The sequence below is a fragment of the Platichthys flesus genome, chromosome 9 (assembly GCF_949316205.1).
Source record: "Platichthys flesus chromosome 9, fPlaFle2.1, whole genome shotgun sequence".
Classification (NCBI taxonomy): domain Eukaryota; kingdom Metazoa; phylum Chordata; class Actinopteri; order Pleuronectiformes; family Pleuronectidae; genus Platichthys; species Platichthys flesus.
This window is the reverse complement of record NC_084953.1, coordinates 2,838,356-2,865,022: the sequence shown is the minus strand read 5'-3', so window position 1 is coordinate 2,865,022 and position 26,667 is coordinate 2,838,356. Positions and strand designations below refer to the sequence as shown.

Genomic DNA, 26,667 nt, shown 5'->3' with positions numbered 1-26,667 from the left:
TATGGAGTGATTAGTGTTTCAATTATATGCAAACATGTTTGCGGATCAGATAGGGCGCGGAGGCAGAACATCACAGTACCTGCACTGCACTGTGTAATCAAGCCATTTTAATTTGAAAGAAGTCAGAGCCTATTGTGCTTTATCTGTCCCGTGTGCACGGGCGTGCCGTTTTTTTTTTTTAAACGCTTCAGATGGAGGGGCACATTTTGAAGCGATTATAAAATGGAGTTAAAGTTTAGAGTGCTGCACGAGGAAAAGAGGAAAGAAGAGAGCTTTAAGGAATACGTCATAATGCAGTGCAAGGAAACACAATGCTTCCATGGACCACACCTCTACTGAACGTGCACAGGGAAGTCAAATACAAAAACTCTTAAAGTCTTTAACTCTCAAGAATATTGCATTTTTCATTTAACAAATTCAAGGCGCTGCTTGGTTTTTCTTTTCACCGTTTGGCCCAAACAAAGACCGGGTGAGGTGAGAACCTGGCAGGCACATGAACCAAGAAGCCCGACTTTTAAACAAAGGGCTTCAAACACGTCTCCTCTGCTCGCTGCCATCGGAGCGCTCCCTCTTCTACACTGCGGACAGCTTGTATTTTTGGATACCGCTGCATGCAGGTATGCCGAGCGGTGATTGGCAGTCGGTGGCAGCAGCGACGTACAAAGACTCACAGCAAAGAGCCGGAGAAGGCAGCGGGAACAAAGAAGACAGGCAGGCAAATATAGATGTAAAGAACGCAGGATTCAAAGTTTTACAAATGTACCGCGACAAAGGGAAAGTGTGAGGGGAATCGTGCAGGTTGGAAGTGTTTCATTAAGTCAGTATGAGACTGGGCAGGAGAGCCGAACCAAATCTGAGCTGTCATCTGCTCAAAGGTGGATTTTCAGTGTATAAAGTCAAGATGTGCAAGAGAATAAGAAATAAAACAAAATCTAAATCATGAAAATCTCCGAAAAATTACATTCAACATGTTTGCAAGACATTGAGTTTAAATATTAAAGTATTTCACCGACCTTTGACCGTACAGAAGGATGGACGACTTGACAGGTCCACAAAAGTAAAGCCAGATTATCTTGATCGCCCCCTAGAGGCTTGCTGCAGTATAGATCATAAACACAGACTCCTTCATGTTAGCAAGTGGATCATTAAATGGCTCTTATCACACAATTCTTTGTGTTTCTGATAAGTTTGGTTTGAATCTGTTATTTGTTGATATACACACAAGTTGAAACGTCTTGATTGACAGCTGACACTGTCTTGCGATTGGTCGAGCATGAGTTTGGGCGGGGCCTCGTTACCTTGGCTTCTCTCCCTGATCATTTCTGTGCACACACCATTAGTACAAGATGGCCGCAGCATATTTTGGCTCAGTTATTGAACAGCAGGAGGAAGAGAGGACATGTTCTTCATCTTTATACAGAAAAAAAGACATGTAGGTAGTAATTGGGCGACCTGGTAACAAAAGGTTCCTCAAAGGAGTAAAGCGCAGCCAATTAGCATCATGCGTGTTTATACCAGGAGCTAATCCTGCTGATGATTGGCTGTTAAATGTTACATTAAACAAGCATGTTATAGACACGTGTTGGAGAGTCACTGCAGAGCCAATCAAAAGGGTGCCTCCATTGTATCAGGCCTGATGCCAATAGCCCACGATGCAACATATGCAAAAAGGACATTGCTGGCAATAAATTTGATGAAACACTTCAACGTGCGCGGAATACATTTGAGAGCTCCGACTTGATTTGTGTTTCAATCGAAGAGCCGGAGCTCCTCTCAGTGTCCAAGTCTGCCCGACGTTACAGAGCCTCCTTCAAAACCTCCTCCAGCAGATTCCACCTCAGCTGAGGCCACTGAGGAGATGAAGGACGCAACGTCTGGCAAACAGTCACCGCAGTCATCTGGGGATCAGATTTGTGTTCATGTTATAATGCTAAAGGGACAGTTAACCATGAAATTAAAATTAACTAATTATCTTCTAACCCCTGTAACGATGGAGGGGGGAGGGGGGGGGGAGTGTATCAGTCCACAGGACACTTTTGGAGTGTTGCAGCAAAATCCAATACAATTGAAGACTTTGTGAACCTATCTACAAATGTCGAAAAAAAATATATGCCCCATAATGCTCTTTTGGTGTCATACGAGTGTCAATAAGCCCCAATATTTATATCTGACTCGAGATATAAATATGTGTGTTTTAAACCTAAAAGTTTAAAACTAAGTGGATGTTAGCATTTCCGACAGTCCCTGAATGCACCTTGTCGGACATTTAAGGCCAGTTTTACAGCAACAATATTGAAGTCGAGGTTTCACAAATTACTGCCTCTCGACTGTTTCTTAGATTTCACCAAAACAAACTCACACAGTTGCTAAACTCAAGCGGCTTCGGGATCTTCTCAACCTTTCCGCTGTAATCTGTGAAGGTAAAAATAAAAGCCTAATAAGGTGAATAGAATAAAACTCCACTTATGTATAATTACAACATATGAAAGAGACGATTAGACGCAGCAGGTTTATGTCACGCTTCATTTACCGTGAGTGTCGTGTTTCTTTAAACGCCGAACACAACTCCTGCACTTCCCCCCCCCCCTCGTGGTTCACGTTGTGCATTGCAGTTTCCAGACGAGGGCCGTTCATCCTGGTTTCAGTTGTCTCGTCTGTTTACAGTCAATATATTAGCGCCTGGGAATTATTATGGTAAACATATTTTTCTGGGCAGAACGAGGAGAGGGAGAAGAGGAGCTGGATGTTTGCTCTCTCTCTCTCTCTCTCTCTCTCTCTCTCTCGTGTGAATGTGGCTCGTTCGGTGAGAGTCGTCCTCCAGTCAGAGGTTGAACGTGTCCCCGGGACAGAAGCCGAGCGGCCTCGTCCTGCTCGTCCCGATCACCACCAGCGAAGGCAGTGACGAGGACTTCACCCAGCACGGAGCTTATGTCTTCTGACAAGTGTGTGACGGGGGAGTTATCAGGGCCAGAGGTCCAGGGAATGAGCCTTCATGAAAGAGAGACTCTGCATGAGGGGGTTTGGTTTGGAATCGCTTCAGCCATGATAACCAGGGAGAGAAGAGTTTTCATAGCAGTGTCACCAGATATTGGTTTCATCCCTTGACAGCTGTCAATCATGACATTTCCCTGTGTTTTCATAGCATCAAATAACTTAAAATCACATCAGATAAGAACAAGCTGAAATAACAGAAACCATCCATGGACTGAGGACTTGCAGGCACGTGCACAGACATTTTGGGGGGCAGGTGCTCAAACCAAAAAAAGGGCACCCATTGCCAAAATGATGTATGAAATTAAAATTAATAATACTGAATAAATAAATAATGGCTCCCCTGGACCAGGTAGGGGTTACTGATTCTCCCTCATCTGTTTTACTAGTTGATGGCCTGATCCAAGATAAAAGAGAGCTGCTACCCTGAGCTGCTTGCTGCAGCTCCCTGTCCTTCTGCTTTGGAGTCTCTCTTTCTTGGCTTTATGCTGCAAATTTTGTAAATGCGATAAATCAATGGTGTGCATAATTATCAAGAGTGACTTACACAATCTCTATAAAGCTGACAACACAGTACACACACATTTTTACTGTTTTCTGACAGAGTTGAATCATAAGCAGCATGACACTGATAATATACCACAATATACCTCACCAGACTGTCATGTAGCTCAACTTAAGGGGCACATTTCCCATCCAAGGCAAAAGGGCCAGTGCTTGAGCACCACTAGGGGTCTATCTGTGCACGTGCCTGAGGACAATCATTTTTATTTTGGTCTTGTCCAGTCTGATGATGTGGAGGAGGAGGGGGGGTCAAGATGATTTGGCTTCACTTTTTGGGTCCGTCAATAAGTTGAATTCCCCAATTAGGTCTTTTAATTGCTCGGTTCATCTTTGGGTTTCACTGTTTATTTTTACACGGCTCGTTAATAACTGCTATCAGGCTAAGTTCTAGTTTTTAAATGCATCATTAACACTGTGAGAGTTCTCAAGCTCTTAAAATGGAGAAATTTGGAAACTTCCCGTCTGTGGTAGAGACAGAAAGTGAGAAGTTTGGAAACGATGATGCAGTCGTTCTCACATTCTCCTCCTGATTGGTTCTTATCAGTCACGACTCATCTGTCAGTGGTGAATGCAAACAGCTGCTGTCGGGAACAGGCCTCGGACTTTTCACCATCGTCTCTTTTCATTCTCATTATTTTCCTGCAGTGTAGAAAACCTCCTGAACACATATCTGGGTTGAGATCATTTCTTTTTTAAGCCTTTTTTAATGAAACCTTATTTGCGTGGATGTAGCCTGAGATACTGGTTTGCACAATATCAACTTTAAACCAGAACCAGGTCACAAAACAGTGTTTAATTGTAGAAGGAAATAGATGTTTAGACGTGTTGTTGTTCTGCACATCGACGTGCTGCCTGGACTGCAGCTGCAGTGTGCGATCAGAATAAAAAAAAAAAAGTGTGTGTCTGTGTGTGGCTGGGTTTGTGTGTGTGTGCGGCTGTGTGTGGCTGTATTCGTGTGCTCACCGTGTGCATTAACAGTATGCTCATGTCCCATTGTGTGCACGGTGTGATTCCTGGCTTTCCTTGTTTTGTGTTTGGAGGAAAGTGTCTTGTCAACAATGTTTTGACAAATTGCAGCACAAAAGGAATCAGCCGCCTCGATGTCAGCAAACCCCCGCTGCACATTCTCCTCTCTCTCTTCCTCTCATTGCTTCCTATTATCTGAGGTGCTAGTAATATTCATGGAAATCCAGAAATCAATAACACAATTACCTTTTTTTCTTAACCGAAGCCTTTCCTCTGAAAACATTTTAGCTTTTCACATTTCCCCAAACAGGGTTGTGAGCTTGAATCACCTCCACGGACCAACATAAGGTTAAATGGTGAAAATTAGCATTGTTTTATTTTTGTTCTTAGAAAAAGAAAGCTGAATAATAAAGAAAAGAGATATCAACTACTTTATATGACTCATCCTAAATGATTCATTTAGGATTGTGTTAAATAGTAGTAGCAGGGTTTGGTTCGGAAATGGAAGCAAGTTCAGTTGGAGACATTTACATACGGGACACACACACACACACACACACACACACACACACACACACACACACACACACACACTTTACCTCCTCTTGGAGTTGATTCCTGAAGTATGACCTATAAGCAGGAGGGTTTGAGCAGTAATTAGGTTGAAGTGTCAGGTTGTACAGCCACACTGGGGGTGTTGCCTCTAGCCAATCACCTGAGGGGTGTGGCCCCCTGGGAGGTAAAGTCTGAAGGAAATAGCCAATCGGTGTGCTTGTGTAATGAAGGCTGTGTCTGATAATCACTCTCTGACCTCTACTCCACTATGTCGGGTCAGCTGCAGCTGTATTTATGTTGTTGTTGCAGAATCATGAAGTAGAAAAAAAACAACGTTCCAAATCCAACATTAGATTTAAAGTGTTTGTTTTACACTTAATACTTTTGGATAAAAAGCACAATGAACGACCATCTTCTAAAGTAGAAATAATCTTGTTTGTCTCAGATTCTCTGGATAGCTTTGTTCCTCACGGACCATCCACAGTCTGAGCCTTCAGTGTCTTCCAGGAGACAAAGCCCAATGTCTCAATAATCACGATTCTGGTGTTTGATCCCAACTTGAGCGATCCATTCATTATCTCTCTCCTTTGAGGGAGGTCAGCTGGAGCCCATCCCAGCCGACTGTGGGCGAGCGAGGGTTCACACCACGGACACATGGCCCGTGTCTCACAGGACGAGAACATCCAGAGACAAACAACCACTCACGCCTACGTACAAGTTGGTTTCCAATCCACCTGACCCCGATCTGCATGTCTTTGGACTACGAGAGGGAAACCAGCTTCTTCTCTTTCTTATTCATCAGTTTCTGATTCTGTGAAAACAACGAACTCCCCAGAAACTATAACACATCTGTGACTCTGTTTCCTGAGCTTCACCTGGAACTAGAAGAGGCGGTGAAACCAATGATAAACGTATAACTCTCCATCTCCGGATATTTCAGTTGAATGAATTCAACCCCCTCTTCCAAGCTTGAGTTGTGTCTCCCTCTGACCAGACTTTTAAATGTATCCATTTCAAGTTTATCGTCTCCATTTTGACTGAAGTTTCGATATGCAAAATACAAATACTATCCATCAGATGGGTTAGCGGCGAGGGTTAGGGATAAAAGGGAGTCTGTGGCCGAGGGGTAGAGTGGTCGTCCTCCAACCTGAAGGTCGGTAGTTCGATCTGCATGCCGAAGTGTCCTTGGGCAAGATGCTGAACCCTGATTTGGCCTTCATAGAACAACAAAGTGCTACTGGATGCACTGTATGAACGTGTGTGTGTGAGTGGGTGATTGTAAAACTGTACTGTGCTTTGAGTGGTCATCATCAGACTAGAACAATTTTATAAATACAAAACCATTTACCATTTAGACACTTACCTTGATTTACCACAAACCGAAGCAGGACCACTTCCTGACGAGGAGCAGGGACCTGATCTCCTCGTCAGTTTGTCACCGGGAGGTTTCCAGGACTCCGGGGAGACTCTTGAACAATGAGTAACGCTGACTCACTTTTTGTCGTCTGCGGTTTGACTTCAGGCCTCTTCATGCCACGTGAGGAGCTGTATTTTTAGTCGAGTAGTTCTCCGATGCCAAAGCAAGAAAAGAAGAAAGATGGAGTGCGTCAGATCGGTGTGAAGTTAATTTATTTGGGGCCATTTGGCGTGGAGATCGAGGACCGAGTGGCAGCGGTTCCAAATCGAGTGTTAGCAGCACATCAGAGACGCAGTGAGACGAGCAGGAAGCAGTATGACGTCTTGTTTATAGGAGCTCTCTGCGGGTTTAATGGGATTTTCACAAATTATTGTCCTGATGTTTGTTTGATGTTGAAAAAGAAGCAGCTATTAGCTCCGTCATTACACTCTCTCTCTCTCTGACTCGCTCTCTATAGAAGACACAACACAAGTCTGATTTTGTCCGCTGACAAAGTTGACGTCTACGCACATGAAGGAAAACGCTCGCCACGCGAATAATTCCTTTTGATGTGGCTTTGTGTGTAATTCTTAATTTCTGCAAAAATCACGTCACCGTCGCTAATGGTGCAAACACGTGGAGAGGGATCAACGTCACAGGAGATTAAAACCGAGAGGAGGAAAAAAAGGGAAAACTGCGGCAAAGTCAAAACGGGGGGGGGGGGGGGGGGGGGAGCGTGGCGGTGCTTTGCTTGTTGGGTCGTCAGAAATAAATGCAATTTGGTGCATCTCACTGAATCAAGCGTGAAGGACTTCTCTCTCATTTTGCACAATTCTCTTCGGGGAGATCCTTGAAATAACTTTGAGTCCACATCAACCGACTGTTTTGCGCTGCGGTTATTTTGGTATCTGGGGTAATAACACAACCCAGAAAAAAAACACACAACTATTTGTTCTCACTCGGGCCTTAATCATAGAAGCAAATGTTTGTCCATCTCGGTGAATGTTGCCTTTTTGGATCGGACTAAAACAATAACAGATATAATGATTTACTTTGAAGTGGAGCCATTTCTTTCTTTGTTTTCTGCCCATTTCATTTTATGTGACTTGAATATAATTTTTTAATTTAAAGAAAAATGGAAAGAACCTCAAAGAGCTCTTGTCTCGGCCAGTTGTACATTTTCCAGGTCAAATTCATCCTGTAAAAAATACTTATATGTTTAACTGATTGAATTTTGAAGAATTAAACTCTTTTTCTTTTATTTTCAATCCAAATACGGTTGAAAAATCTGTTAATATAATTATCTGCCAAGTCAAAGACTGTTAATATTGAACTTATCTGTCAGATTATAAAAGAAAAACATTTTGAAAAGAATTTGATTTTTGTAAATTTGACAACATCTCATTTTTTTATGTTTTCTTTGTGAGAATGAAGAAATGAAGAATGATGAGAAGCGTGAAATGGAAGGCAAGTTGCTTGTTACTAAAATATGATTTGTACAAAGAAACTTAACTTTCTTTGCAGGAAGAAAAAAAGTGATGTGAAGTTTATGAAAAGTGATCATAAACTAGTTAGATGTATAAAATCATAACATCTAGCGGCTAAATAACATTCAAATAATCAAATGTTCAACACAACTTCATGTACATACTTGTCATTTCATTACTTTATGGAGTCAAGAGGTCAAATTAGACTTTTTTTGAGTCAATCCATGAAGCATGGGGGAGTTTAAACCATCGATTTGTTTTTGTAATGCGCATGAATTTCAGTAAAGTCTTACAGTCCTCAGTTTCTCCAGAGTGTAAATATTTATACATTTGTTTTCCTAAACCACCGTTTGAAGCCTGTGTTTTGATCTGCAGAGCGACGACGTGGACTTAACGGCTGTAAAAGTCATTTCACTGTGTCGGAGTGAAACAGCGAGCAGAGCGTAGACGAGAGGAAACTGTGTTTAGTGGTAATCAGCTCGCTGTCGGGGACTGGGTATAAATGCAAATGTTCAGAACACCTGCAAAGTCGGTTCCATTTCACTTTCTATTCCTTCCTTCCTTTCTTTCACGTTATGTCTTATGATGGGTTGACATAAGGTAAACACTAAACCTTGCTCTTTGGACAATGAAGTCTAAGTGACGTCTCCTCTGAATCGGTCTGTTTCAGTGTCATGGATCTAATCCCACGAGCTCCTCACACGTTTGCTGGTCTCTGATTCCTCTGAAATGATTCCAAATGAGCCGTGCTCAATTACTCGCTAATTTGAGACGGTTTCCAAACCAACGTGTGAGCGATGCCTCTGGTTTCCGGTCATTTACCAGGATGATGAAGTGGCCACAACACGGCTTGTGGGCTTTTTATTAACCAGGGGTCAGGGTTTCACCCCGAGGAGGATCTTTGTATAGACGCTCCCTAAGGTGTTCCTCACAAAGAATAATGACATTGAGGCCGATTCCAAACAACAGTGGATGTGGGCCAGTGCCAGCGAGTGTGTATCTGATGCACAAGGCCTCATGGAAACACTTAGAGTCCAAACTTTTAATAAAACTTGAAAACATGAAGTTAGAAAATAAGAAAATTAAAAGGAAACAGAGGCGATGTTTGTTCAAATACATTTCTATCAGAATACTGAACTGATAAAACTTACAAGAGTCACTTTAGAGGTGAATTCAAGTTTTACTTCTGCTGCTGTTGAAATTCAGATTTGTATTATTCAAGTTTTGTTTCCATCCAAAGACGTTTCACCCCCCCCCCCCCCCCGCTCAGTGACACCCTGAACTGACCGAACACGATCTGCATCACTCTGCTCTGCTGCGTGTTCCAACTGCATCAGCAGCTGATTCGCCGGCTGCCTCCCTGATTTGTTATGTAGAGCGCTGAGCGGGCGCCTCAGGCTGCTGTACGCCGCGATGGATCCGAGACACCCGGGCGGTGATAGACAGGTAGCATGGTACGAGCCCCCCCCCCCCCTGCGGCTCCTGCATACCCTCACCTCCGGATGCAAGGGGCTGCAGTGCCCAGGGGGGGGGGGGGTGGCTGACGGGTAGCTGTGCATCGAACCCCCCTGCTGCACAGAGCTGCGGGTGAAATAAACCTGCCGCCTGTGCGTGTGTGTCTGTCTGTGTGGGTGTTTGTGTGTGATCGGGTATTCCAGTCAGCGCTCATCCTCTCACCAAGAAGTGTTAAGGGTGAAATGAACCTGCAGTTCTCCATGAAACATCAGATGTGGTCGTGTTGTGGGAAAGGTGAGGTTGCATTGAGGATACTACTACAACAGATCTGTGTGTGTGTCTGTCTGTGTGTGTGTGTGTGTCTGTATTCTGCAGCTTAACTGTGGCACCATTCATAAATGTCCATCAAGCGGGTGCTGCAGCCAGTCGGTGTGTCCATCAGGTCTAATCTCTCTCCACTCGCTCTCTGCTCCCTGCCTCAGCCGGCCCCAGTGGACGGAGGGAAACACACTAATGGCCGATCGTTAAACAGCCACGCAGACATGAAATAGTCCTTAATGAGCTGTTTTCTGCTCTGTGTTTTCTTCCTCGGGGGGGATCATTGTTATTGGTGGGATTGATTGGCAGCGGGCCCCGGCGCCGCGAGGCTCTCCGCGATATTCTGGGCGATAGAAGTTGTCGCAGCAAGGGCAGCTTTGTTTGGATGTTCACAGCTGCAGGGTGTGCGTTGCTGCTTGTGTGTGTGTGTGTGGGCTTGTGTCTCCGCTCGGCACTTGGAGCGCTGCGGGTTCGCACAAATTCTATTTGCGTCATTGCAAAAGAGGATTCTTTTATTTTTCAAGCCGGCTGTTTATATCTTCGACAGCTCGAGGGACTTCCACATAAGCTGGCGTTTGTGGATGTCAAACAGGGAAGAAGCTGAAGTGTCACGTTGTGTAGTCCTGTACAAACTGCAGATGGTGTGTGTCTGCGTCACACAACAGCACATACTTGGATGGGAAAGGATTCACGAGTGCAGAAGCTGCAAGTTGATCACGATATACACAAAACTGAGTAGAATTCAAAGAATGTCTTTCTTTAAATGAAGCTACTCATGATGCTAATTTATGTAAAAATTGCTTTAGACCCTTCGAGCTCCAACAACCCACTGGGAGTTATTTTTTTCCCGCTAATCCAGTGGAAGAAATGTGTGAAAAATCAATGTACTTCACATTAGGGCAGAGATACAATTGCTTAACCTTCAATAATGAATCAATCCTCAGAGAATTGTTACCCGGCTTCAGCCCCGCGGAGCTTCCATTGTTTCCCTCAATCCCAGTGGCCTCTTCACCCCTGTTTTCAGCAAACCAGCGCTGATAAACCCATAGTCTGTGACCCCCCCCCCCCCCGCTGCCAAACACAAGACGTGCAGAGTTCAACTCAATTCAGCTTTATTTGTATAGCGCCACTATCTCAAAGTGCTTTACAGAGGAAGGGGCGAGACCTCACGATGTTATAGAGATCCACAATGAGCAAACACAGAGATAGAGCAGAGACGAAGACAATCCTGGAGTTTAGAGGAGAGGAGGATAGAGATAGAAGAGGGAGAGGAGCAAGAAGAGGAAGAAAAGGGAGAGGGGAGAGGAAGATAGAGATAGAAGAGGAAGAGGAGATAGAAGAGGGAGAGGAGAAAGAAGAGGAAGAAAAGGGAGAGGGGAGAGGAAGATAGAGATAGAAGAGGAAGAGGAGAAAGAAGAGGAAGAAAAGGGAGAGGGGAGAGGAGAAAGAAGAGGAAGAATGAGAGAGAGGAGAGGAAGATAGAGATAGAAGATGAAGATAGAGATATAAGAGGAAGAGGAGAAAGAAAGGGAGAGAGGTAGTGGGGAGAGGGACACCAGGCACAGCTGCACATGCTGTCATATTGGAGTATTTCATTAATATCAATACCTTGAGGACTTATTGTGTTATTAATAATTAGACTGAGTAGATCAGCAGGAAATGAAATTAATTATAAGAACAGATGATGCCGACAATGAGTGTTGAGGCAGATTTGGATCCTGCAGCTCTGGAGTGAGAGAATCACAAATTACAGGAAGAGAACAACCGGTGGAGACCAAACCAGAGCTCAAAAGAAAAGATATGTATCGAGGAAACAGGAAATATAAATGACAAAGTAAAAGCTTATAATGTCCCGTGACTTCAAGACAATTTGAATTCATTTTCTAATGAATTTACAAAAATCAATAGATGAGGTGCAGGTGTCTTTTTTTGAGTTGGTGCAGTAGAATACAGACAGGTCTGATCTGTTTCATGGTTCACAGATTATTCCCTCACGCAGCAGGAACATCGTCCCCTTCCTGTTTTCAAGACGCTTTGCAGGACATTGTGTGTTGATTATATAAAATGGACACAATAGCCAGTTACACAACTTTCATCCTAAGAATTCAGGAGCTAAAATTTTGTAAACGTTTTCGAACGCAGCTGATATTGGAGTCTGCCTCTCCTCAAGGCGACATCCTCGGATAATAAAGTAATCATGAACTGGACCAGTGCAATATTCTATTCCACCACTTCTCAACATTTTGTATTTATTCTCCTCCAGATACCTGAACAGATAGAACCACGTGTTTGTGTCGGGGGTGTTGTGGAACCATGTGGATCTGATAACGTTCACATTGGGGAGCATAACTTCTCTCTCTAAGGATTTTCAGGTGCCACGAACATTTTACCTTTTGTTTAATTTTTGTAAAGTAGAAATTCTGCTTTTGTTTCATTAAGAAAGATGATTCACGGTGAATCTGCAACAAGACAGCAGATATAATTCTGTTTTTGTACCTGAAGATGTTGTTAATATTGTACAGGTTGAAACACATTTCTATTATTTGTGTATATATATGCAAAAATGTGGTAATAGTTTGTTCTGCAACCAATCTGTGACACCAATTGTCCATGTTGTCAGCCCCATGAACCAAAAACACCTTCCAACTCCTGGAAAATGTACCTTTTTATCCGTATTTCCTTTCTCCTGGGAGATAAGTCAACCTTCTACCCAGCAGTGATTGAAAGGTCTTCAATTTCTCCCCTAGCAGCTTGTGATAGAAGCATGTTTATTACCGGCGGTATTTGAATAGAGCTAATCTATGCATCAAGCAGCAGCTCACAGTCTGCACTCGGTAGATAAAGGCAGCTGGCGTGCTCCGAGGCCAGGATGAATATCAAACGGCTTCAGATGAGGCCCGTCCCCGGCAGAAGAGGCTCTGGAAGCAGCAAGACTCCAGCCATGATTATAGCCCCTGTCGCACCACGGCGCCTCTAGAAACTGACTTGAGATGAGAGAAGATTGCGCTATTATTTAAAATGGGGCGGAAAGCACAATGTTTTTCGCCGTGGCGCAAAAGCAATTCACCGAGCCGGAGGGAGAAGCAGCGTGATAGCGTTCATCTCTGAAAGGCTGGAGCAGAAGATTCACTCGGAGGTCGGACGGACAGGACGGTTAACGCTCAGCGAGGAGCCGATCTGAATGTGAGCCTCCTCCTGAGGGGCAAGCTGTGTCCTGTGCACTCTGAAACCCCCACAACACTTTGCTCCTTTTCACCAGGCACAACACAACCGCTCAGATCAACCCGGCTGGATTTAGACTTTTCATTCTATGTCGCAAAACAGTTTCCAGATTGCCGTCAAAAACACGTGTCCTCCCTCCGATGTCTGCATGGTGTTGTGTGTTTTTGGGTGTGTGTGTGTCTCGTGCTTACACTGTGTTTGTGTGACCTTGCAGGGAGTTCGGCCGCTGGAAGGTGAACAGCCTGGCCCTGGAGAGACAGGAGAACAATGGCTTTTCTTTACCGCTGGACCCCGAGTTCCTCCAGACCATTAGGCAGCTGGGCAGGAGGCCCAGTCTCAGGGCCATCACCGACAACATTATCAGGAAATACGGGACCCACTTCCTGCTCTCCGCTACGCTGGGAGGTGAGACCAGCTCTGTATCTTCTATCTGACCTACCTTTTGCAGCATTTGGGGGGGGGGGGGGGGTAGATCCGGTGACAAAGGGCGGACATGCAGCTCTTTGAAACCACAGGAAGTGTTCCAGGAACCTTTTTGTGACCTTGCTCGTGCATCGCTGCCGTTGTGGAGCATCGACTTTCAAATTAAAACCCCCAAAAAAGGAGAAAAACTCCGGTAGACGCTGGATGTGAAGCCTCTTCTGAGCTCCAGCTCTTTGTGCATCGTGCTCAAACAACCACGTCTTCCCCTGGATATCGTCCCAGCTGTGAATATGAGATGATAAACGGTTGTTTAAGCTCATGTTCTCCGATTCAATGAGGACAATCTGTGATTTGTGGTTTGTTTGACAAAAAAAAAACGTCTGCTTCCATAACAATAGGTGCAAGTTAGCCAAAGAGCCGTGAGGCCGAGCTGAGCTCCGGCGGTTATCTGCGGCACGATCTCCTCCCGGCTCCTCGGCCGGCTCTTCTCATCTTTTGTCTCTTGTGCTCAGACTCTCTGAGCCACGCTGGAAACCAACTGTATTTAAAAAAGATAACAAACACAATCCTCTGCATTCTGTGAGGAGAACAACAGACTCACTGAGGCCTGATATAACCTAGTATCCCTTTGCTGGGGGTGTATTTTATATGTCTAAGACTGGGATTATAATTAATAACAGCTACAGGTAATAAATGAGGCATTTTAAATATGCATTAATCTCCTTAAAATTAAATCTCAATATTTGTGTTATGGTTGTGCTTTTCATGCTCTCATGTTCAGACTGTCCATCGCTGCAGCTCCCCCTTTCAGCCTCTGTCTGGAACACTTTTTTTATCTTTATCCAGTGAATTTAGGAAATGTCGGCCAACCCTCTTGCTGGGGTCGAACCAGAATAGCCGCTAAACATGCATTATGAAAAAATGTCGGGCACTGCCGTGGTGGAAGTTTCGGCCTCTCTCCCGATGAAGCGTTTTAGGAGCTTTAGGAGCAGTGCTCTCTGGGAGGGAGAGAAGCTGCCTCGCACTTTGGGGATTTTAATTTTGCAGACTCAGGGACTCAGGGAGTGCATCCCTCCACCGAGCGTGTCAGAGAAACTGAAGAGAAATTCCTGGATCTGCCCCGGACTCGTGCATCGCATCAGTTCAGTGGTTTTTATGTAATCCTGGTAAGAAAACAATACAAGGAGATATTAAAACAATATCTCCTTGGCAGAGGTCAAAACCTCTAACACACTAAGGGAAAGGGAAAAAGTGAAGAAGTATCATGAACATTATAGAATATATAGATATTTGCTCTCTTGCTTACAATCAGACGAGAAGATGGACGCCACTCTCGTCTTTTTAGGGTAAATATTAAAGTCAGAACCAGGAGATAAAACGCTCGGCTCAGAATAAAAGGTGAAAGTAGGCGCCTGGCTCTGACCTCATGTTAAAACACTTCCTCTACCACCACCTCTGTAATTAACACGTTGAATTGTCCAACACCTGTAAATTGTATAACACATGTATCCGAAAGCAGCCGTGATTCTCTCGCTCTTTAAAGGTTTTAGTGACGGCGAGAACGAGCTGTGAAGCAGCTTTAACCTTTTCTCTCCTCCCAGTGTTAACGTACTGTACGTCAGCTCCAGTGTCTCTCCAAATTAAAAGCACATCGCCCATAAAAGCTAATGTTGTTGGAAAGCCTGTCTCTATTGATCCTTCACTCCGTCTAGCGTCTGTCAATACCCTGTCGTCTGGAAGCCTCGGCTGTGCTGGGATTGAGCGACAGCTTCTCCATTCGGGTTATTATCAGTAAACCTTTTGATTTCTCTGCAGCTTCTTCACTTTCAGACGTCCTGTATCTCTGCCTGTGAGAGCCTATGACCATCCGACCACCTGTCATGGGTTCATATCCACAGCTTTTACCACTGGGAGCGTTTTGTCTGCGTTTATGCTGCAGGTGATGAGTCATAAATGAAGTTTATGGATGTAACTGTTCCCCCGTTGTGTGTGTGTGTGTGTGTGTGTGTGTGTGTTTGTGTGTGTTCATAGGGGAGGAGTCTTTGATGATCTTTGTGGACAAGCGGAAGTTGAGTCGGACGAGCGAGGTGAGCGAGCCCAACGGCACGGCGGTGACTCTGGAGGCTCTGCACCAGCTGGCCGCCTCCTACTTCATCGACCGGGAGAGCACCCTGCACAAGCTGCACCACATCCAGATCGCCTCCACCGCCATCAAGGTAGGAACCTGCTGCTCCTTGTGACGCACTCCAACATCAAAAATCACAAACTCATTTATTTGAGCTTTTAAATTTGCTCCATTGTTAAAGGTTCTTCTGTTTTTCAGACAAACTCCACGAAGACGTTGTTTAAATTAGATTTTTGTCTCGGTGGATAAACATGATGATTGTATTTTCTTACAAAACATGGCAACTGGTCCAGATTAGCTCTCGCTGAAGAAATTAATGAGATCGCTGCTGGTTCGGAGAGTTTGAAAAGAAGCTGCACAATCAGCAGGTTTAGTTTCTTTTAATGAGAAGAAGAAGAAGTTATTTCCGTCCAATCAGGGCAGTTTGTTCTTGTGGGTTTAGTCTCCAAATTAACTCAGTGCACTATAAAACCATAGACTGTAAAAGACATGAAGTGAAACCAAAGTGTTATGATCGCCCCCTGGTGGCTGGCTGCAGTATAGGTCATAACCCCCCCCCCCCTCCATGTCAGTAGATGGGACCTGGACTTCCTTTATCGACAGTGGGAGCAAATGAAAACGTGTTGTTCACCTTTGTTTACTGTTTCCATCATTTAATATTACTTGCAAACAAAAACAACACAGTTGCATATATAGTGTGTAAATATAAACTGTATAACAGATTTATAATATTGTGTGAACCGGTTGACAGTGCATGACATCCTGCAGCCCTTTTGTTTGTGTTTTTATTACACTGGGACAAAATGTGTCGACCAAATGTTTCCTGTGATCCCAGAACTTGTACTTTCTGATTAATGGCCTATGAGTCATTGAGTCAGACAAACAGCTGATGACGTGCTTATGTTTTGGAGACAATAGCGCTGCTCGTGCTTCCCTCCGGGAACGACCACGGGAGCAAATTAAGAAAATTACCCTGCACAGCGGTCCGTACTTGCCAAGTACTTACCACTTGCTACCAATTAGTGCGCTGAGTTTACGACCCATCAATCGGCCCTTAGTGGACGACTGTGGCCCGTTCCGAAAGCTGAATATGCTGCAGATTATTAAAACACGCTTTAAAGGAAACGTTAAAGGAAAGCTCGGTTCGAAGGGTGACAACATTACACCTTCATTTGCATACTCCACCCTCCACAAGGGCTGATAAAAAAACCACAGTAGTAAACTTTTCATATGCTACCGACATTCTCTCGAGGAGCAGAACTCGTCCAGATGAACATTTTCGTGGCGCTGGATGAGATATTCAGCGAGTTGCAGAAAAGCCTCATATGAATAAACACATTTCCTCCACATTAAACCGGGAGCAGGCTGCGGAACGTGTCGCAGCAGCAGCGGAGCTTCTTCTCAAACTTTCTCTAATCGCATCGTGCTTTGATTTCTTTTCTTCTTCTGACTGCTGTGCACCTGCGTGTCAGAAAGACTGTTTTTCTTCCTCAGCCTCTTTCATGATGTGGTTAAGCTTTATTTAACGGTGAAGAAGCGGGTGTGACTCTCGCTGCACCATTACCTCCGTTCTCCTCCAGGCGCCACCAGGAGCCACGTGAAGCTTCTCCTCCTGCAGCTCGGGCGTTCTATGTGTGTTCTATGGATTTAACGATTTTGTCGATGAGCCACAGTCGATCTGACTGGATGGAATCGGGATTAAAATGCATGTTCATTTTCAAATCATCATATTGGTGAACATATGTATTGACTATAAATTCCTTATTCAGCTGCGTGATTAAAAATATCATTTGTCCCTCCTGGCCTCCCGTCGTCTTCGCTTTACGACGCCTTGCTGTGAGTTCGGAGGGAACATGTGCACGTTCAGCGAGCGAGAGGGAGGGAGGTCGAGCGAGAGAGGAGATGAAGCGAGCAGCATTGTTTACTCCCCCCCACACACTCTTTCATGTGCGCATTCGCCGCTTTGTATAGGGAACGGCACACTGTGCATATCAAAATATGCTTATGATGTAAATATCACTCTGCATCTTTTACTGCCTAATGCCCTCGGGGGGGGGTTCATTCATCACGCTGTCAGCGGTTATCAAGCAGAATGAATGGAATCCACCGAGTTTGCCCTTCGTGCCGCAGACTTAATTCTCTGCTTTCTGAGGAATGGGTTTTTTCCTCACACAGCTCTTGTGGTTGTTTATGTTTGCCTGCGATAAATAACAGATTAATGTCACGGGTGGAGGTGGAATCAGGAACGCCCATCGCTGCACCTTCCTGTTTGTGCATGTTGTTTGTTATGTCAGTTATTAGTCTCCGGGCTGTGCTGTCTCTGCAGAAGCAAATCACAGTTTGACGCAAAAACAACTGGACGGATTAGCACCACTCTTGATAGACAGATAAAGGTAAAGGTGGATAAAGAACCAATTGAACTGCACGATAGACTCTCTAACACGGGGAGGAAACTGAGTTTGGACTGTCTGCGTGGACGGTAACAACTTTATGGACGATAGCGGGAGTGAGGCAGCAATCAGGCCTCGAAAAATGTGACTAACAGCACAAAGCAGCTATGGAACAAAACACCACGGTGGAGATCTCTAATGTCCTTATGGTATCTAGATTACAGTCGAGATAATTAAGAGGAAATGCTACCTGGACTGGACGATAACATTGGCCCTAACTGGTGGTCTGTGCTGTTAGTTTAATCTGTTTGTTTCTATGTGATTAAGCAGAACTATGCAAACCCTACCTGATGGATTACCATGGAGCCGGGTGGACAGAATCAGTAGCGTTCAGGAAAGAAGCAGTAAAGTGAGTTCTGACTGTCTGCAGGGACGGTAACAACTTTATGGGCGATAGCAGGAGTGAGGCAGCAATCAGGCATCGAAAAGTGTGCACAACAGCAAAACACACAACTGCACAACGCAGCAAAGGAGCAAAACACCAAGAAGGAGATCTCTTATGTCATTATGAGGAGTGTAGAATTGATATTTAAGTATGTCTAGATTACAGTCGAGACGCTGCTTGGACATGACGACATTAATGAAACCTGGTGGACAGAATCAGTTTCGTTCAGGAAAGAAGCAGGAGAGTTTTGGTGCTGATCCATATATAAGATTTATAGATCTTAAATGAAGCTATCAGGCATCTTGAGCGGTAACAGTTTGGTGCAGTTAGAAATAATAAATCTGGATCGGGTGATTTAAAATGTAGTTTCACGATGAGACTTTTGGGTTCATAGTCTTCCACTAAGTGCCGTTGTAGCTTCTACATTGTAAAACGTGTCAAAACGTGGGACAGTGCTTCATATTCCAACTGGAGCTCCTACACACAGCCGCTGGTTGGTGAGTAACATGGAGCCAGTTGAAGCTTTAATACTGAACTGCAGCAGAAAAGTAAGAACATCAGAGTGAGTGTTTCTGTGGCTGCAGCTAAAAGACTAAACGGCTTTTTCCCTTTTACAATTTTTCATGCACTCGTCCTTATTGATGCTCCACTGTTCAGTCCAGCAGAGATAAAACTGCACGTTCTCTAAAGTGAATTGGCAAGAGGACGTCTGGCGGATATTTGGCTGCAGCCACTGAAGCCGGGGTTGCGCTCACAAAACCCCTCTGATTGAGATGAATGGAGGAACAGCTCTCTGGGGGGGCTGGTTTGTTTGTGAGGCGCTTTCAGGTGACTGATGTAAAATACTCACCGCGTCAGCAGCCTTTCATTCCGAACACGGGGTTGTTGCCTCGGCCGCGATGAAGACGGATGCCGACACAGAGCTGCAGTTCAGAGCAGCACCGGTTCTCTCTGTTGTTTTTAAAGAGATAACACATTTTAAGTGGTGGACATGTCTGGCCTCCGAAGACCTGCAGGACGCAGCACATTAGCACCGGGGAAATAATGAAAGACGGAGACAATGAGATAGCAGAGTCGGGGGGGGGGGGCGTGAGGCGGCTGCTCGACGCTGTGATGAATCAGCTCTTTCATTTCGGTAATTTGCTTCGAGAGCCTCCGTTGTTTCTCAAACATTTTTGTGAGGTGAGTTTAAGAGGACAGACAGGATCCAGACAGAGCTGCATCCGTCTCTGAGTCCTTTTACCTTTTGAATTGCAGCTCTAACATATATAATATTCATTAAACCGAAGTTGGGAGGAGACGATCATTGACGGGGAGGAGAAGGGATAAGCAACGTTTGACCCAGTTCGCTGTGCGAGGCCCTGATTGGTCGGTCAGTCCTGCAGCGTCCTGCTTCATCTGTCAGGAGTGGGAAATAAAACAAACACAAGTTAGAGCATCAGATAAGGGCTGAGGAAGAGGAGCAGAGAACAACGGGCACAAATCTTCATTAATCTCGTGTTTTCCTCGTGTCACAAAGTTCAACTTCTTCAACCTTCATCAGGAGCCGGAGTTTTAGTAGCTGGACACGTTCACAGCAGAAGAAGAAGCTTCAGGTCGTTGAGGCGGATCGATGGCTTCAGTCTTGTTTCTACAGAAAAGTAAAGGAGAGGCCAGATTAGAGTTTTTATTCTTCCTTATTTTACATTTCGATAATAAATCTTAGAGGAAGAGATTGTAATATAACCCAATCAGAGGAGTTTAGTTTTTCATGACTAAAGTAAGATTAAACAAATTTAGCAAAGATTGAAGCGGACTCTTCAGGTTCATGCAATCCAGATGTTGGACTGACAGCAGATTCACTTTTTGGCAAAATCTCAAGAGCAAGAATTCCTGTGTTTTGTATGAATGTTACAATATCATATTACGCTTCCTGATTGACCGATTCCTGGACTTTAGGTATCGGCCAATTCCAAGAACCGATCTGAAACTGGTGCATTTACAAAAAAACTACATTTTCTTCATGACTCTAAAACCGGTACATTTAAGTGCAGCTGTTGTTTAAGGGATTTTAAGGAAAATATGATTTCAGGTTATCTGGATGAAGCTAATATAGTTAAAAGGCCAAATATAGATTTACATATTTACCGATGCCACACTCAGCATTGAGGCAGGATAAAGTTCATCTTCACTCTTGACAAAGTTAAATTCTCCCCCGATGTAGTTTAACTTTATCGTCTGTACATTTCCACCTTTTCTTGAAATGCTAAAACAGCCCCAGTCCTTCATCGTAGATCCCCGGCTGTCGATGTTCCGATTTTTTTTTTTTTAAGAATTTCCCTTCCAGCTCCTCTCCTCTAATCTGCAGCCGGTTGAAAGACGTGGAGGAGCCCGCAGAGACAGAAAATAAATACACAGGATCTGAATTTCTCTCCTGGCCCCGTTTCAAGTGACTGGTGCTTCCTGTGAAGTCGCGGAGCTTAGTTCCCCTTAAAGAAACTCAGTGACTATGAGACAACGTACAGTATTAACCCCCCCCCCCCCAGTGAAGGTTCCCCTCTGTTCCCCCGTGGCTCTGAGTGGCGTTTTCTTTATTTCTTTCAGGGCACACAATAATCTCATTCTGATGCTATTTTCTCCCTCTTCCCCCTTTTCTCTGGCTCACACTCGATGAGCTTATCCCTCGCCGGTTGACATTAGAGTGTAAGCCACTGCAACAAAGTGGTTCTTTAAACAAGCGTTGAAATCCTCAAAGACTCAATAAACAGGCGGAAACACATCTCTGATGCAAATGTGGATTTCCCGACATATTCGGCGCCGCAGTGATTAAGCAAAGGACGACTCTGGAAGGTGCGGCGAATCGGACAGTTTGGAAAATGAGGGGTTGATTTTTTTCCGTGAAGCGTTGGTGTCGTGTATCGTATTTTTTATAACGATCAGAGAAGAGTGCAGCTGTTTAAAGTCCACTGTTCCTCAGATATCCGACAGCAGCGGCTCACTAAGTGACATTTTAGTTTTTGTGGAATTATTCATACGGGTGGATTTGCAGCGGCGATGAATCTTCATCAGTAAAACGCCGCCGCCCCTAACTGCTCTGATAATACTATTAAAGCCGTGCGTTTTTAAATAATGCATGTGCCTCGGAGCGATGTGCGCTGGTGGACCGTGCTAAGTGCTGCGATGTCCCGCCGAGACCACACACCAATAACACAAGAGGCTCTCATCTATCTGTGCACCGTGCAGAACGGAACCGGATTTAGATAATACGGGTGTTTTAGCAGTCTACTTCTTTTATCACGGCCATTTTATTCAATTTATAAGCTGCAAATATTTAGTCTCAGCTTCTGCAGAAATCGGACACGTGCGGCGTGGCATGAAAGTCAAGTTGGAGCAGAATGAGGAATCATTGTTTGTTGTGTTGCACTCTCCTTTTGGCACAAAACTTTTATTTTGTGTCTTAAATAAAGCATTTGAGGCGTGTGCGCGTTTGTGTGTGTTTGCAGAGTGACTCCACTGGGAACACTGGTCCCCACAGCAGGTGAATGCGATGCCAAACACTGACTCTGGCTCTCACCGGCTCCAGGAGCTGAAACAACACGACGCTGTTGTGTTGTGTGAAAGTGGAACTTCTCCAAGCGGCAGTGTTTCCCTAAATAATGGGTTTGGCAGCGGGCGGAGCTGTTTCCTCCGTCAGGCTGGGAGGTGGAGGAAGAGGAAGAGGAAGAGGAAGAGGAAGCCACGGGGCTCGTTTGGGAATATTTGCCCGCTGCTTGAAAACACAGGCTGTAAAATGAGCAAAGGAACAAATGTATATGTTTTTCTTCCGGGTCCAGAGAGATCAGTGATTTGATGCAGACGATATGAATCATAAAGGCTCAGAGAACATTATGACACCAGCAGGGACAAGATGTTGATCTGTTTGAAAGAGTAATTCAATATTTGAAGAGGACGCGCTTGTTGAATTGCACAGCATCCGTCCATCCATTATTTATATCAGATTTATTTAACTGTTTGTCTGCTTTGTTGCTTTCTGGCTCACTAGTTTAAAATTCTCTCTAATCTATTGACTAATTGTATGAATGTTTAACGTTGTTGTTTCAACACAACACATTTCATTTGCTGCTTTACTCTCAAACTTCAGATTCCTGGTCTGATATGTGTAATCAGAGCTTAAGCCCTATTAAATTATAGTTTTTAATATAATTTTCTGATATAATAGAAACACTGGTCCCACATGGTCATATAAAATTAGATTTTTTTCCCATATTTGCCAAATCATATAATAAGAAGTATGTCTTTCTGTTGAAATATTTAATTTCACGAATGCAAATTTGGAAAGAATTTTTGAGTTGGGTTAATTGGAGATTTTAAATTATTGATGAATGGATGGATGGATGGATGAATGGATGGATGGATGGATGAATGGATGGATGGATGGATGGATGGATGGATGTTCAGGCAAATCAGTAAACCATGAAGACATAGAGGGTAAACGATATTCTGACTGTGTACTTCCAGGGCTAAAAACGCTCTGTTAGTCTGTGAGATGATATTTAAAGCCCAGAGGGCAAAATTAGATTCATAACGTTAAGATAAACAAGTCACATCCGCGGCGTGTGTAAGCACCAAAAACTGCTTATTCCAGAAAAGCCTTTAAGCGCAATTAAATGTTCCATTAAATGCAGCTGTTAGTTATTCAAACACAGTCAGCACAATTATCTTGTAGTCAATTATGGCCCATTAATAATTCCCCCACCGACGGCTCTCTGTCATTTACATATCAGCTTCTCTTTTTTTTTTTATTAATATAGAATAACTTGTGTGTTCTTCTCCCTTTTAGATTAAATTGAAAAAAAAAGAAAAACTGTCCCACGAGTGCTTGAAAGTAGAGAAATCCCGATTTCTCTTTTTGGGGTTGATTTCTAATGGAGGAGCTGACTGTGCACACATGCTCTGCTCCACTGGGTTCTCTTTGCAGATGGTCTCATTGCTATGCATAGAAAAAACATCTTTAGATTTGCATTTGGTCAATTTTCCTCCTCTTTAAGTTAGACATCTGTCCGTGTGAGGGACTAATCCCCGGCTCCCGACGGAGGCTCCTCGGATTTTAATTAATTGTGTTAACGCATCAATATTAAAAGAGGAAAAATGGATGTGGGTTCCTCTCGCTCTCTTTTCTCTCTCCCGGCTCACTATGATGTCTTTGTATTCAGGAGAGTCACTTTTAATCGTTTCACACTGAACAACTCAGTTTATGAGACGTTTTGTCCAGCAGGAGAGGGAAAGTGGACGGACGTGGACTCCCGGCTGTTTGATTCCCTCTGCGCCCCGTGTCCTCGTTGACCTTGGATTTGTGAAAAGTAGACGTCAAAAAAACAAAACAAGACTTTCAAGTTTTTCTGCCCACGGCGGCAAAAGTTGTGCGTTTTCCTTTTTCTCCTCCCGGCTGGAAACCACCGCTGCTGTCATTCCTCTGCTTGAGATGCGGTTACTGCTACTGAACGTCTGGGAAAGTATTAAAGGAGACACGGCCGTGGTGTGGGGCAGGGGGGGGGGGGGGGGGGGGGGGGGATGTCCCTTCAGGTTGGCAGTTCATCTTTGCCGCTGTGAAGCCCTGGATGTGTGTGTGAGCTCTCAATCAGGCTTTGTCAGGGATGACGGAGCCGAGAACAATCCAACACCGGCTAAAAGAGGAGATGAGAGATTCTCGTGTGTGTGTTTTCTTTTCATGCGTGTGTGTCTGTGTTTGTCACCGTGTCCTATTCGGTCTTTGATCTCGTAATTCAGATGACGTCCCCGCACTCGAGGCAACGATCTGTTTCCATGCACGACAGTTTTTTGGGGGTGAATTTCTCCCTCTCACGGTTTTGTGTTTCTGTGTTTGCCTGTGGCTCCACACTGAGGAGGTCTAGTTTCAGGAGTCGTGACGTTCTGACGTCCACGGTTCTCTGGATAGTTTTCGAGCCCCTGAAACAAAGATCTGTGAAAACGCTGCTGGCCCCCGTTTCAGTTTGTGTTTTAATCTGGACAGGTAGAAACAGAGCCGTTTGAAAACCATCCTTTACTGGTTCTTCTCCTCATTAGCTGCACTTTCCACCTGCAAATGGACGAGCTGCTTCCTGTTGTCACCCCCACTCACATGACCGGTGGGTGTCACATGATGTGTGTGTGTGCTTAGATATTAGTTTTCGAAAAAGTTGAAGCCCCCCCCCCCTTCCTGTGCACACAGAAGCTCTTCTCCTGGGTGCCGGCTGATTCAGGATCAAACAGGATGAGACTTTTTTTTTTTAATAAATCCCAGTGGGCGGCAGATCGCCAGGTTTGAATTTATTTATTGAATATTTTTTCAATATGACAGAGGGAGGGAACAAATACACTTCACACATCGCTGTTATGGCTATTTAAAATGTCTCTCTGAAGGTCCAAGGTGATAAAAGCCTTTTTAATGTCAGGTGATATAAATGAAAATGTTGCTCAAGCTTTCAGTGATGATTTTCTTTTGCAGATGTTCGCTGCTCTTTGTCCCGTTTCCCTTTTTTTATTGAAAAACTTTTCTGATGGTTTTGACAAAATCAACAGCCGGAGATTCAAAGAAGTTCAGTTCCAAGGTTTGACTTGTCTCTTAATGGAAGTCGGAGGATAATAGAGGCAGAGGAAGCTGGAAGCCGCCTCACACTTCCTCTCAAGTGCAGAGAACAGTGAGGAATAAGTTTGCATGAAGCAAAGCCCAGAAACTCACTTCAAGTCTCAGCCCAGAAACTCTTTCCCAAAGCACAGCAGCAACCCAAGGACTTTCTTTTTTATAAGTGATGAAGTTGGGAAAATATCCAAAATACATAATTGTGTTACAAAGCTGCACAGGCTGAGTCGGGCCAGAAGAAGAAGAAGAAGCAGAACATTAATTAAATGTAAACAGAGAATACACTCAGTCCATTCAGTGTCCTCGCTTTACACTCAGATACCTGGGATTCACCTTAATGCATCAGTCTGTGATTCACAGCAGATTAATGGCCTCAGCAAATGGAAGCAGTCTCCAGTTGTGTGGTTTACTTTGTGTTATTGTCAAACCCACACACTGAATGACAACTTTTTTATTCATAATAAATGCAGCAGGCTGAATGTACTTTGGAAATAGACCAGCGCTGACTTCTAATACATCACCACACTGATAATAGGAGTCAACACATTTGGCTCGAGTGGAGGCTTTGGATCGTTTTTTGCCCGAGTGACTTCAAAAGCTTGATTTGTCCCCGAGAAGCTCGTCCTCCTGGCACTCAGGAGCAGATCTGATTAAATAACACACCATATATAAATCCAATCCAAAAACAGATGTTATACAAGAGGTTATTATCTCATCCTCTGCCGTCTGCTACTTTGGCTGCCATTAAGATAACGTTTTACATTCCACCCCCGAGCACAGGGGGCTCCACCGGGTGGATCCATCCCGGCCCGACTTATCCCTGGATCATCAATCCATTCATTCATTCACACAACGGAACAGAAAATCATCTCTTCAATCTTTTTAATCTTCCATAGATCGATTTCACTCCCTCCACTTTTCAAAATGAAATATCTCTTATATTGGAATCATCTTGTGCTCCTGGCACCACCTGGAGGCAGAGTCTGTGCGGTTGCGATCATGGAGCGGAGCTTTGGTGTCAAGGACCAATCAGGAGTCTCAGCTGTCAATCATTTCAACCTGTGTTTATAGCATCAAATGACTGATTACTGGGAGAATCAACACATGTGCAAACACAGAGATAAGAACGAGAGAAAACAACAGAAACAATATTTGGAAGAAGAAATTATTTCTACTCTGAGTTTTTACTTTGGACCATGTCCTGTTTGCAAACATGGAGGAGGCGAGGTTCCTGACTGCAGCCACTAGGGGGCAATTAGGATGTGTTGTCTTCATTTGTGTGAAGCTGTCAAGTCGTCCATCGTTAAAAACAAATCTACGTTGTGCACCGATTCGATTTTTTCTCTGACTCCCACGTAGTTGAAGGTGAGTAAAACTGAATCAGAAAGTGTTGGGTGTAGAAATCAAACACGCTCATCTAGTCTCCGGTGCCTTTGTGTATCACAGCCGGCGTAAACCGGTTTTCATCGCTAATTATAAACACGTAGCTGTTCTGTGACAGATCGTCAGATACACAAAACCGCCGTAGTGATCCATGGCGAGCAGGATAAAGACAGTTGGCTGTATCCTCTGAAGACTCGGTGACTGGTGACCCCCCCCCCCACCCCTCCCCCCCGGAGCTAAACCAACAGCTTTCTGCCAATTTGTTTGGCGCCTCCAATTTGTGTCGGTGAACTATTTCCTAGATTTGTTCGAGAGTTCTCCTGGGACG

The 26,667-nt window shown here is 44.3% G+C and overlaps 1 protein-coding gene across 1 annotated transcript in view; it reads left to right on the top strand.

Annotated features, from left to right (window-relative positions):
- The window catches only part of brinp3a.1 (bone morphogenetic protein/retinoic acid inducible neural-specific 3a, tandem duplicate 1), a 46,346-nt gene that overhangs the window by 4,689 nt on the left and 14,990 nt on the right, over positions 1-26,667 (top strand). Inside the window, exons 3-4 of the mRNA XM_062394782.1 lie at positions 13,169-13,359; positions 15,409-15,593. Of these exons, the coding sequence (XP_062250766.1) occupies positions 13,169-13,359; positions 15,409-15,593 (376 nt within the window). The remainder of the gene's footprint in view (positions 1-13,168; positions 13,360-15,408; positions 15,594-26,667) is intronic.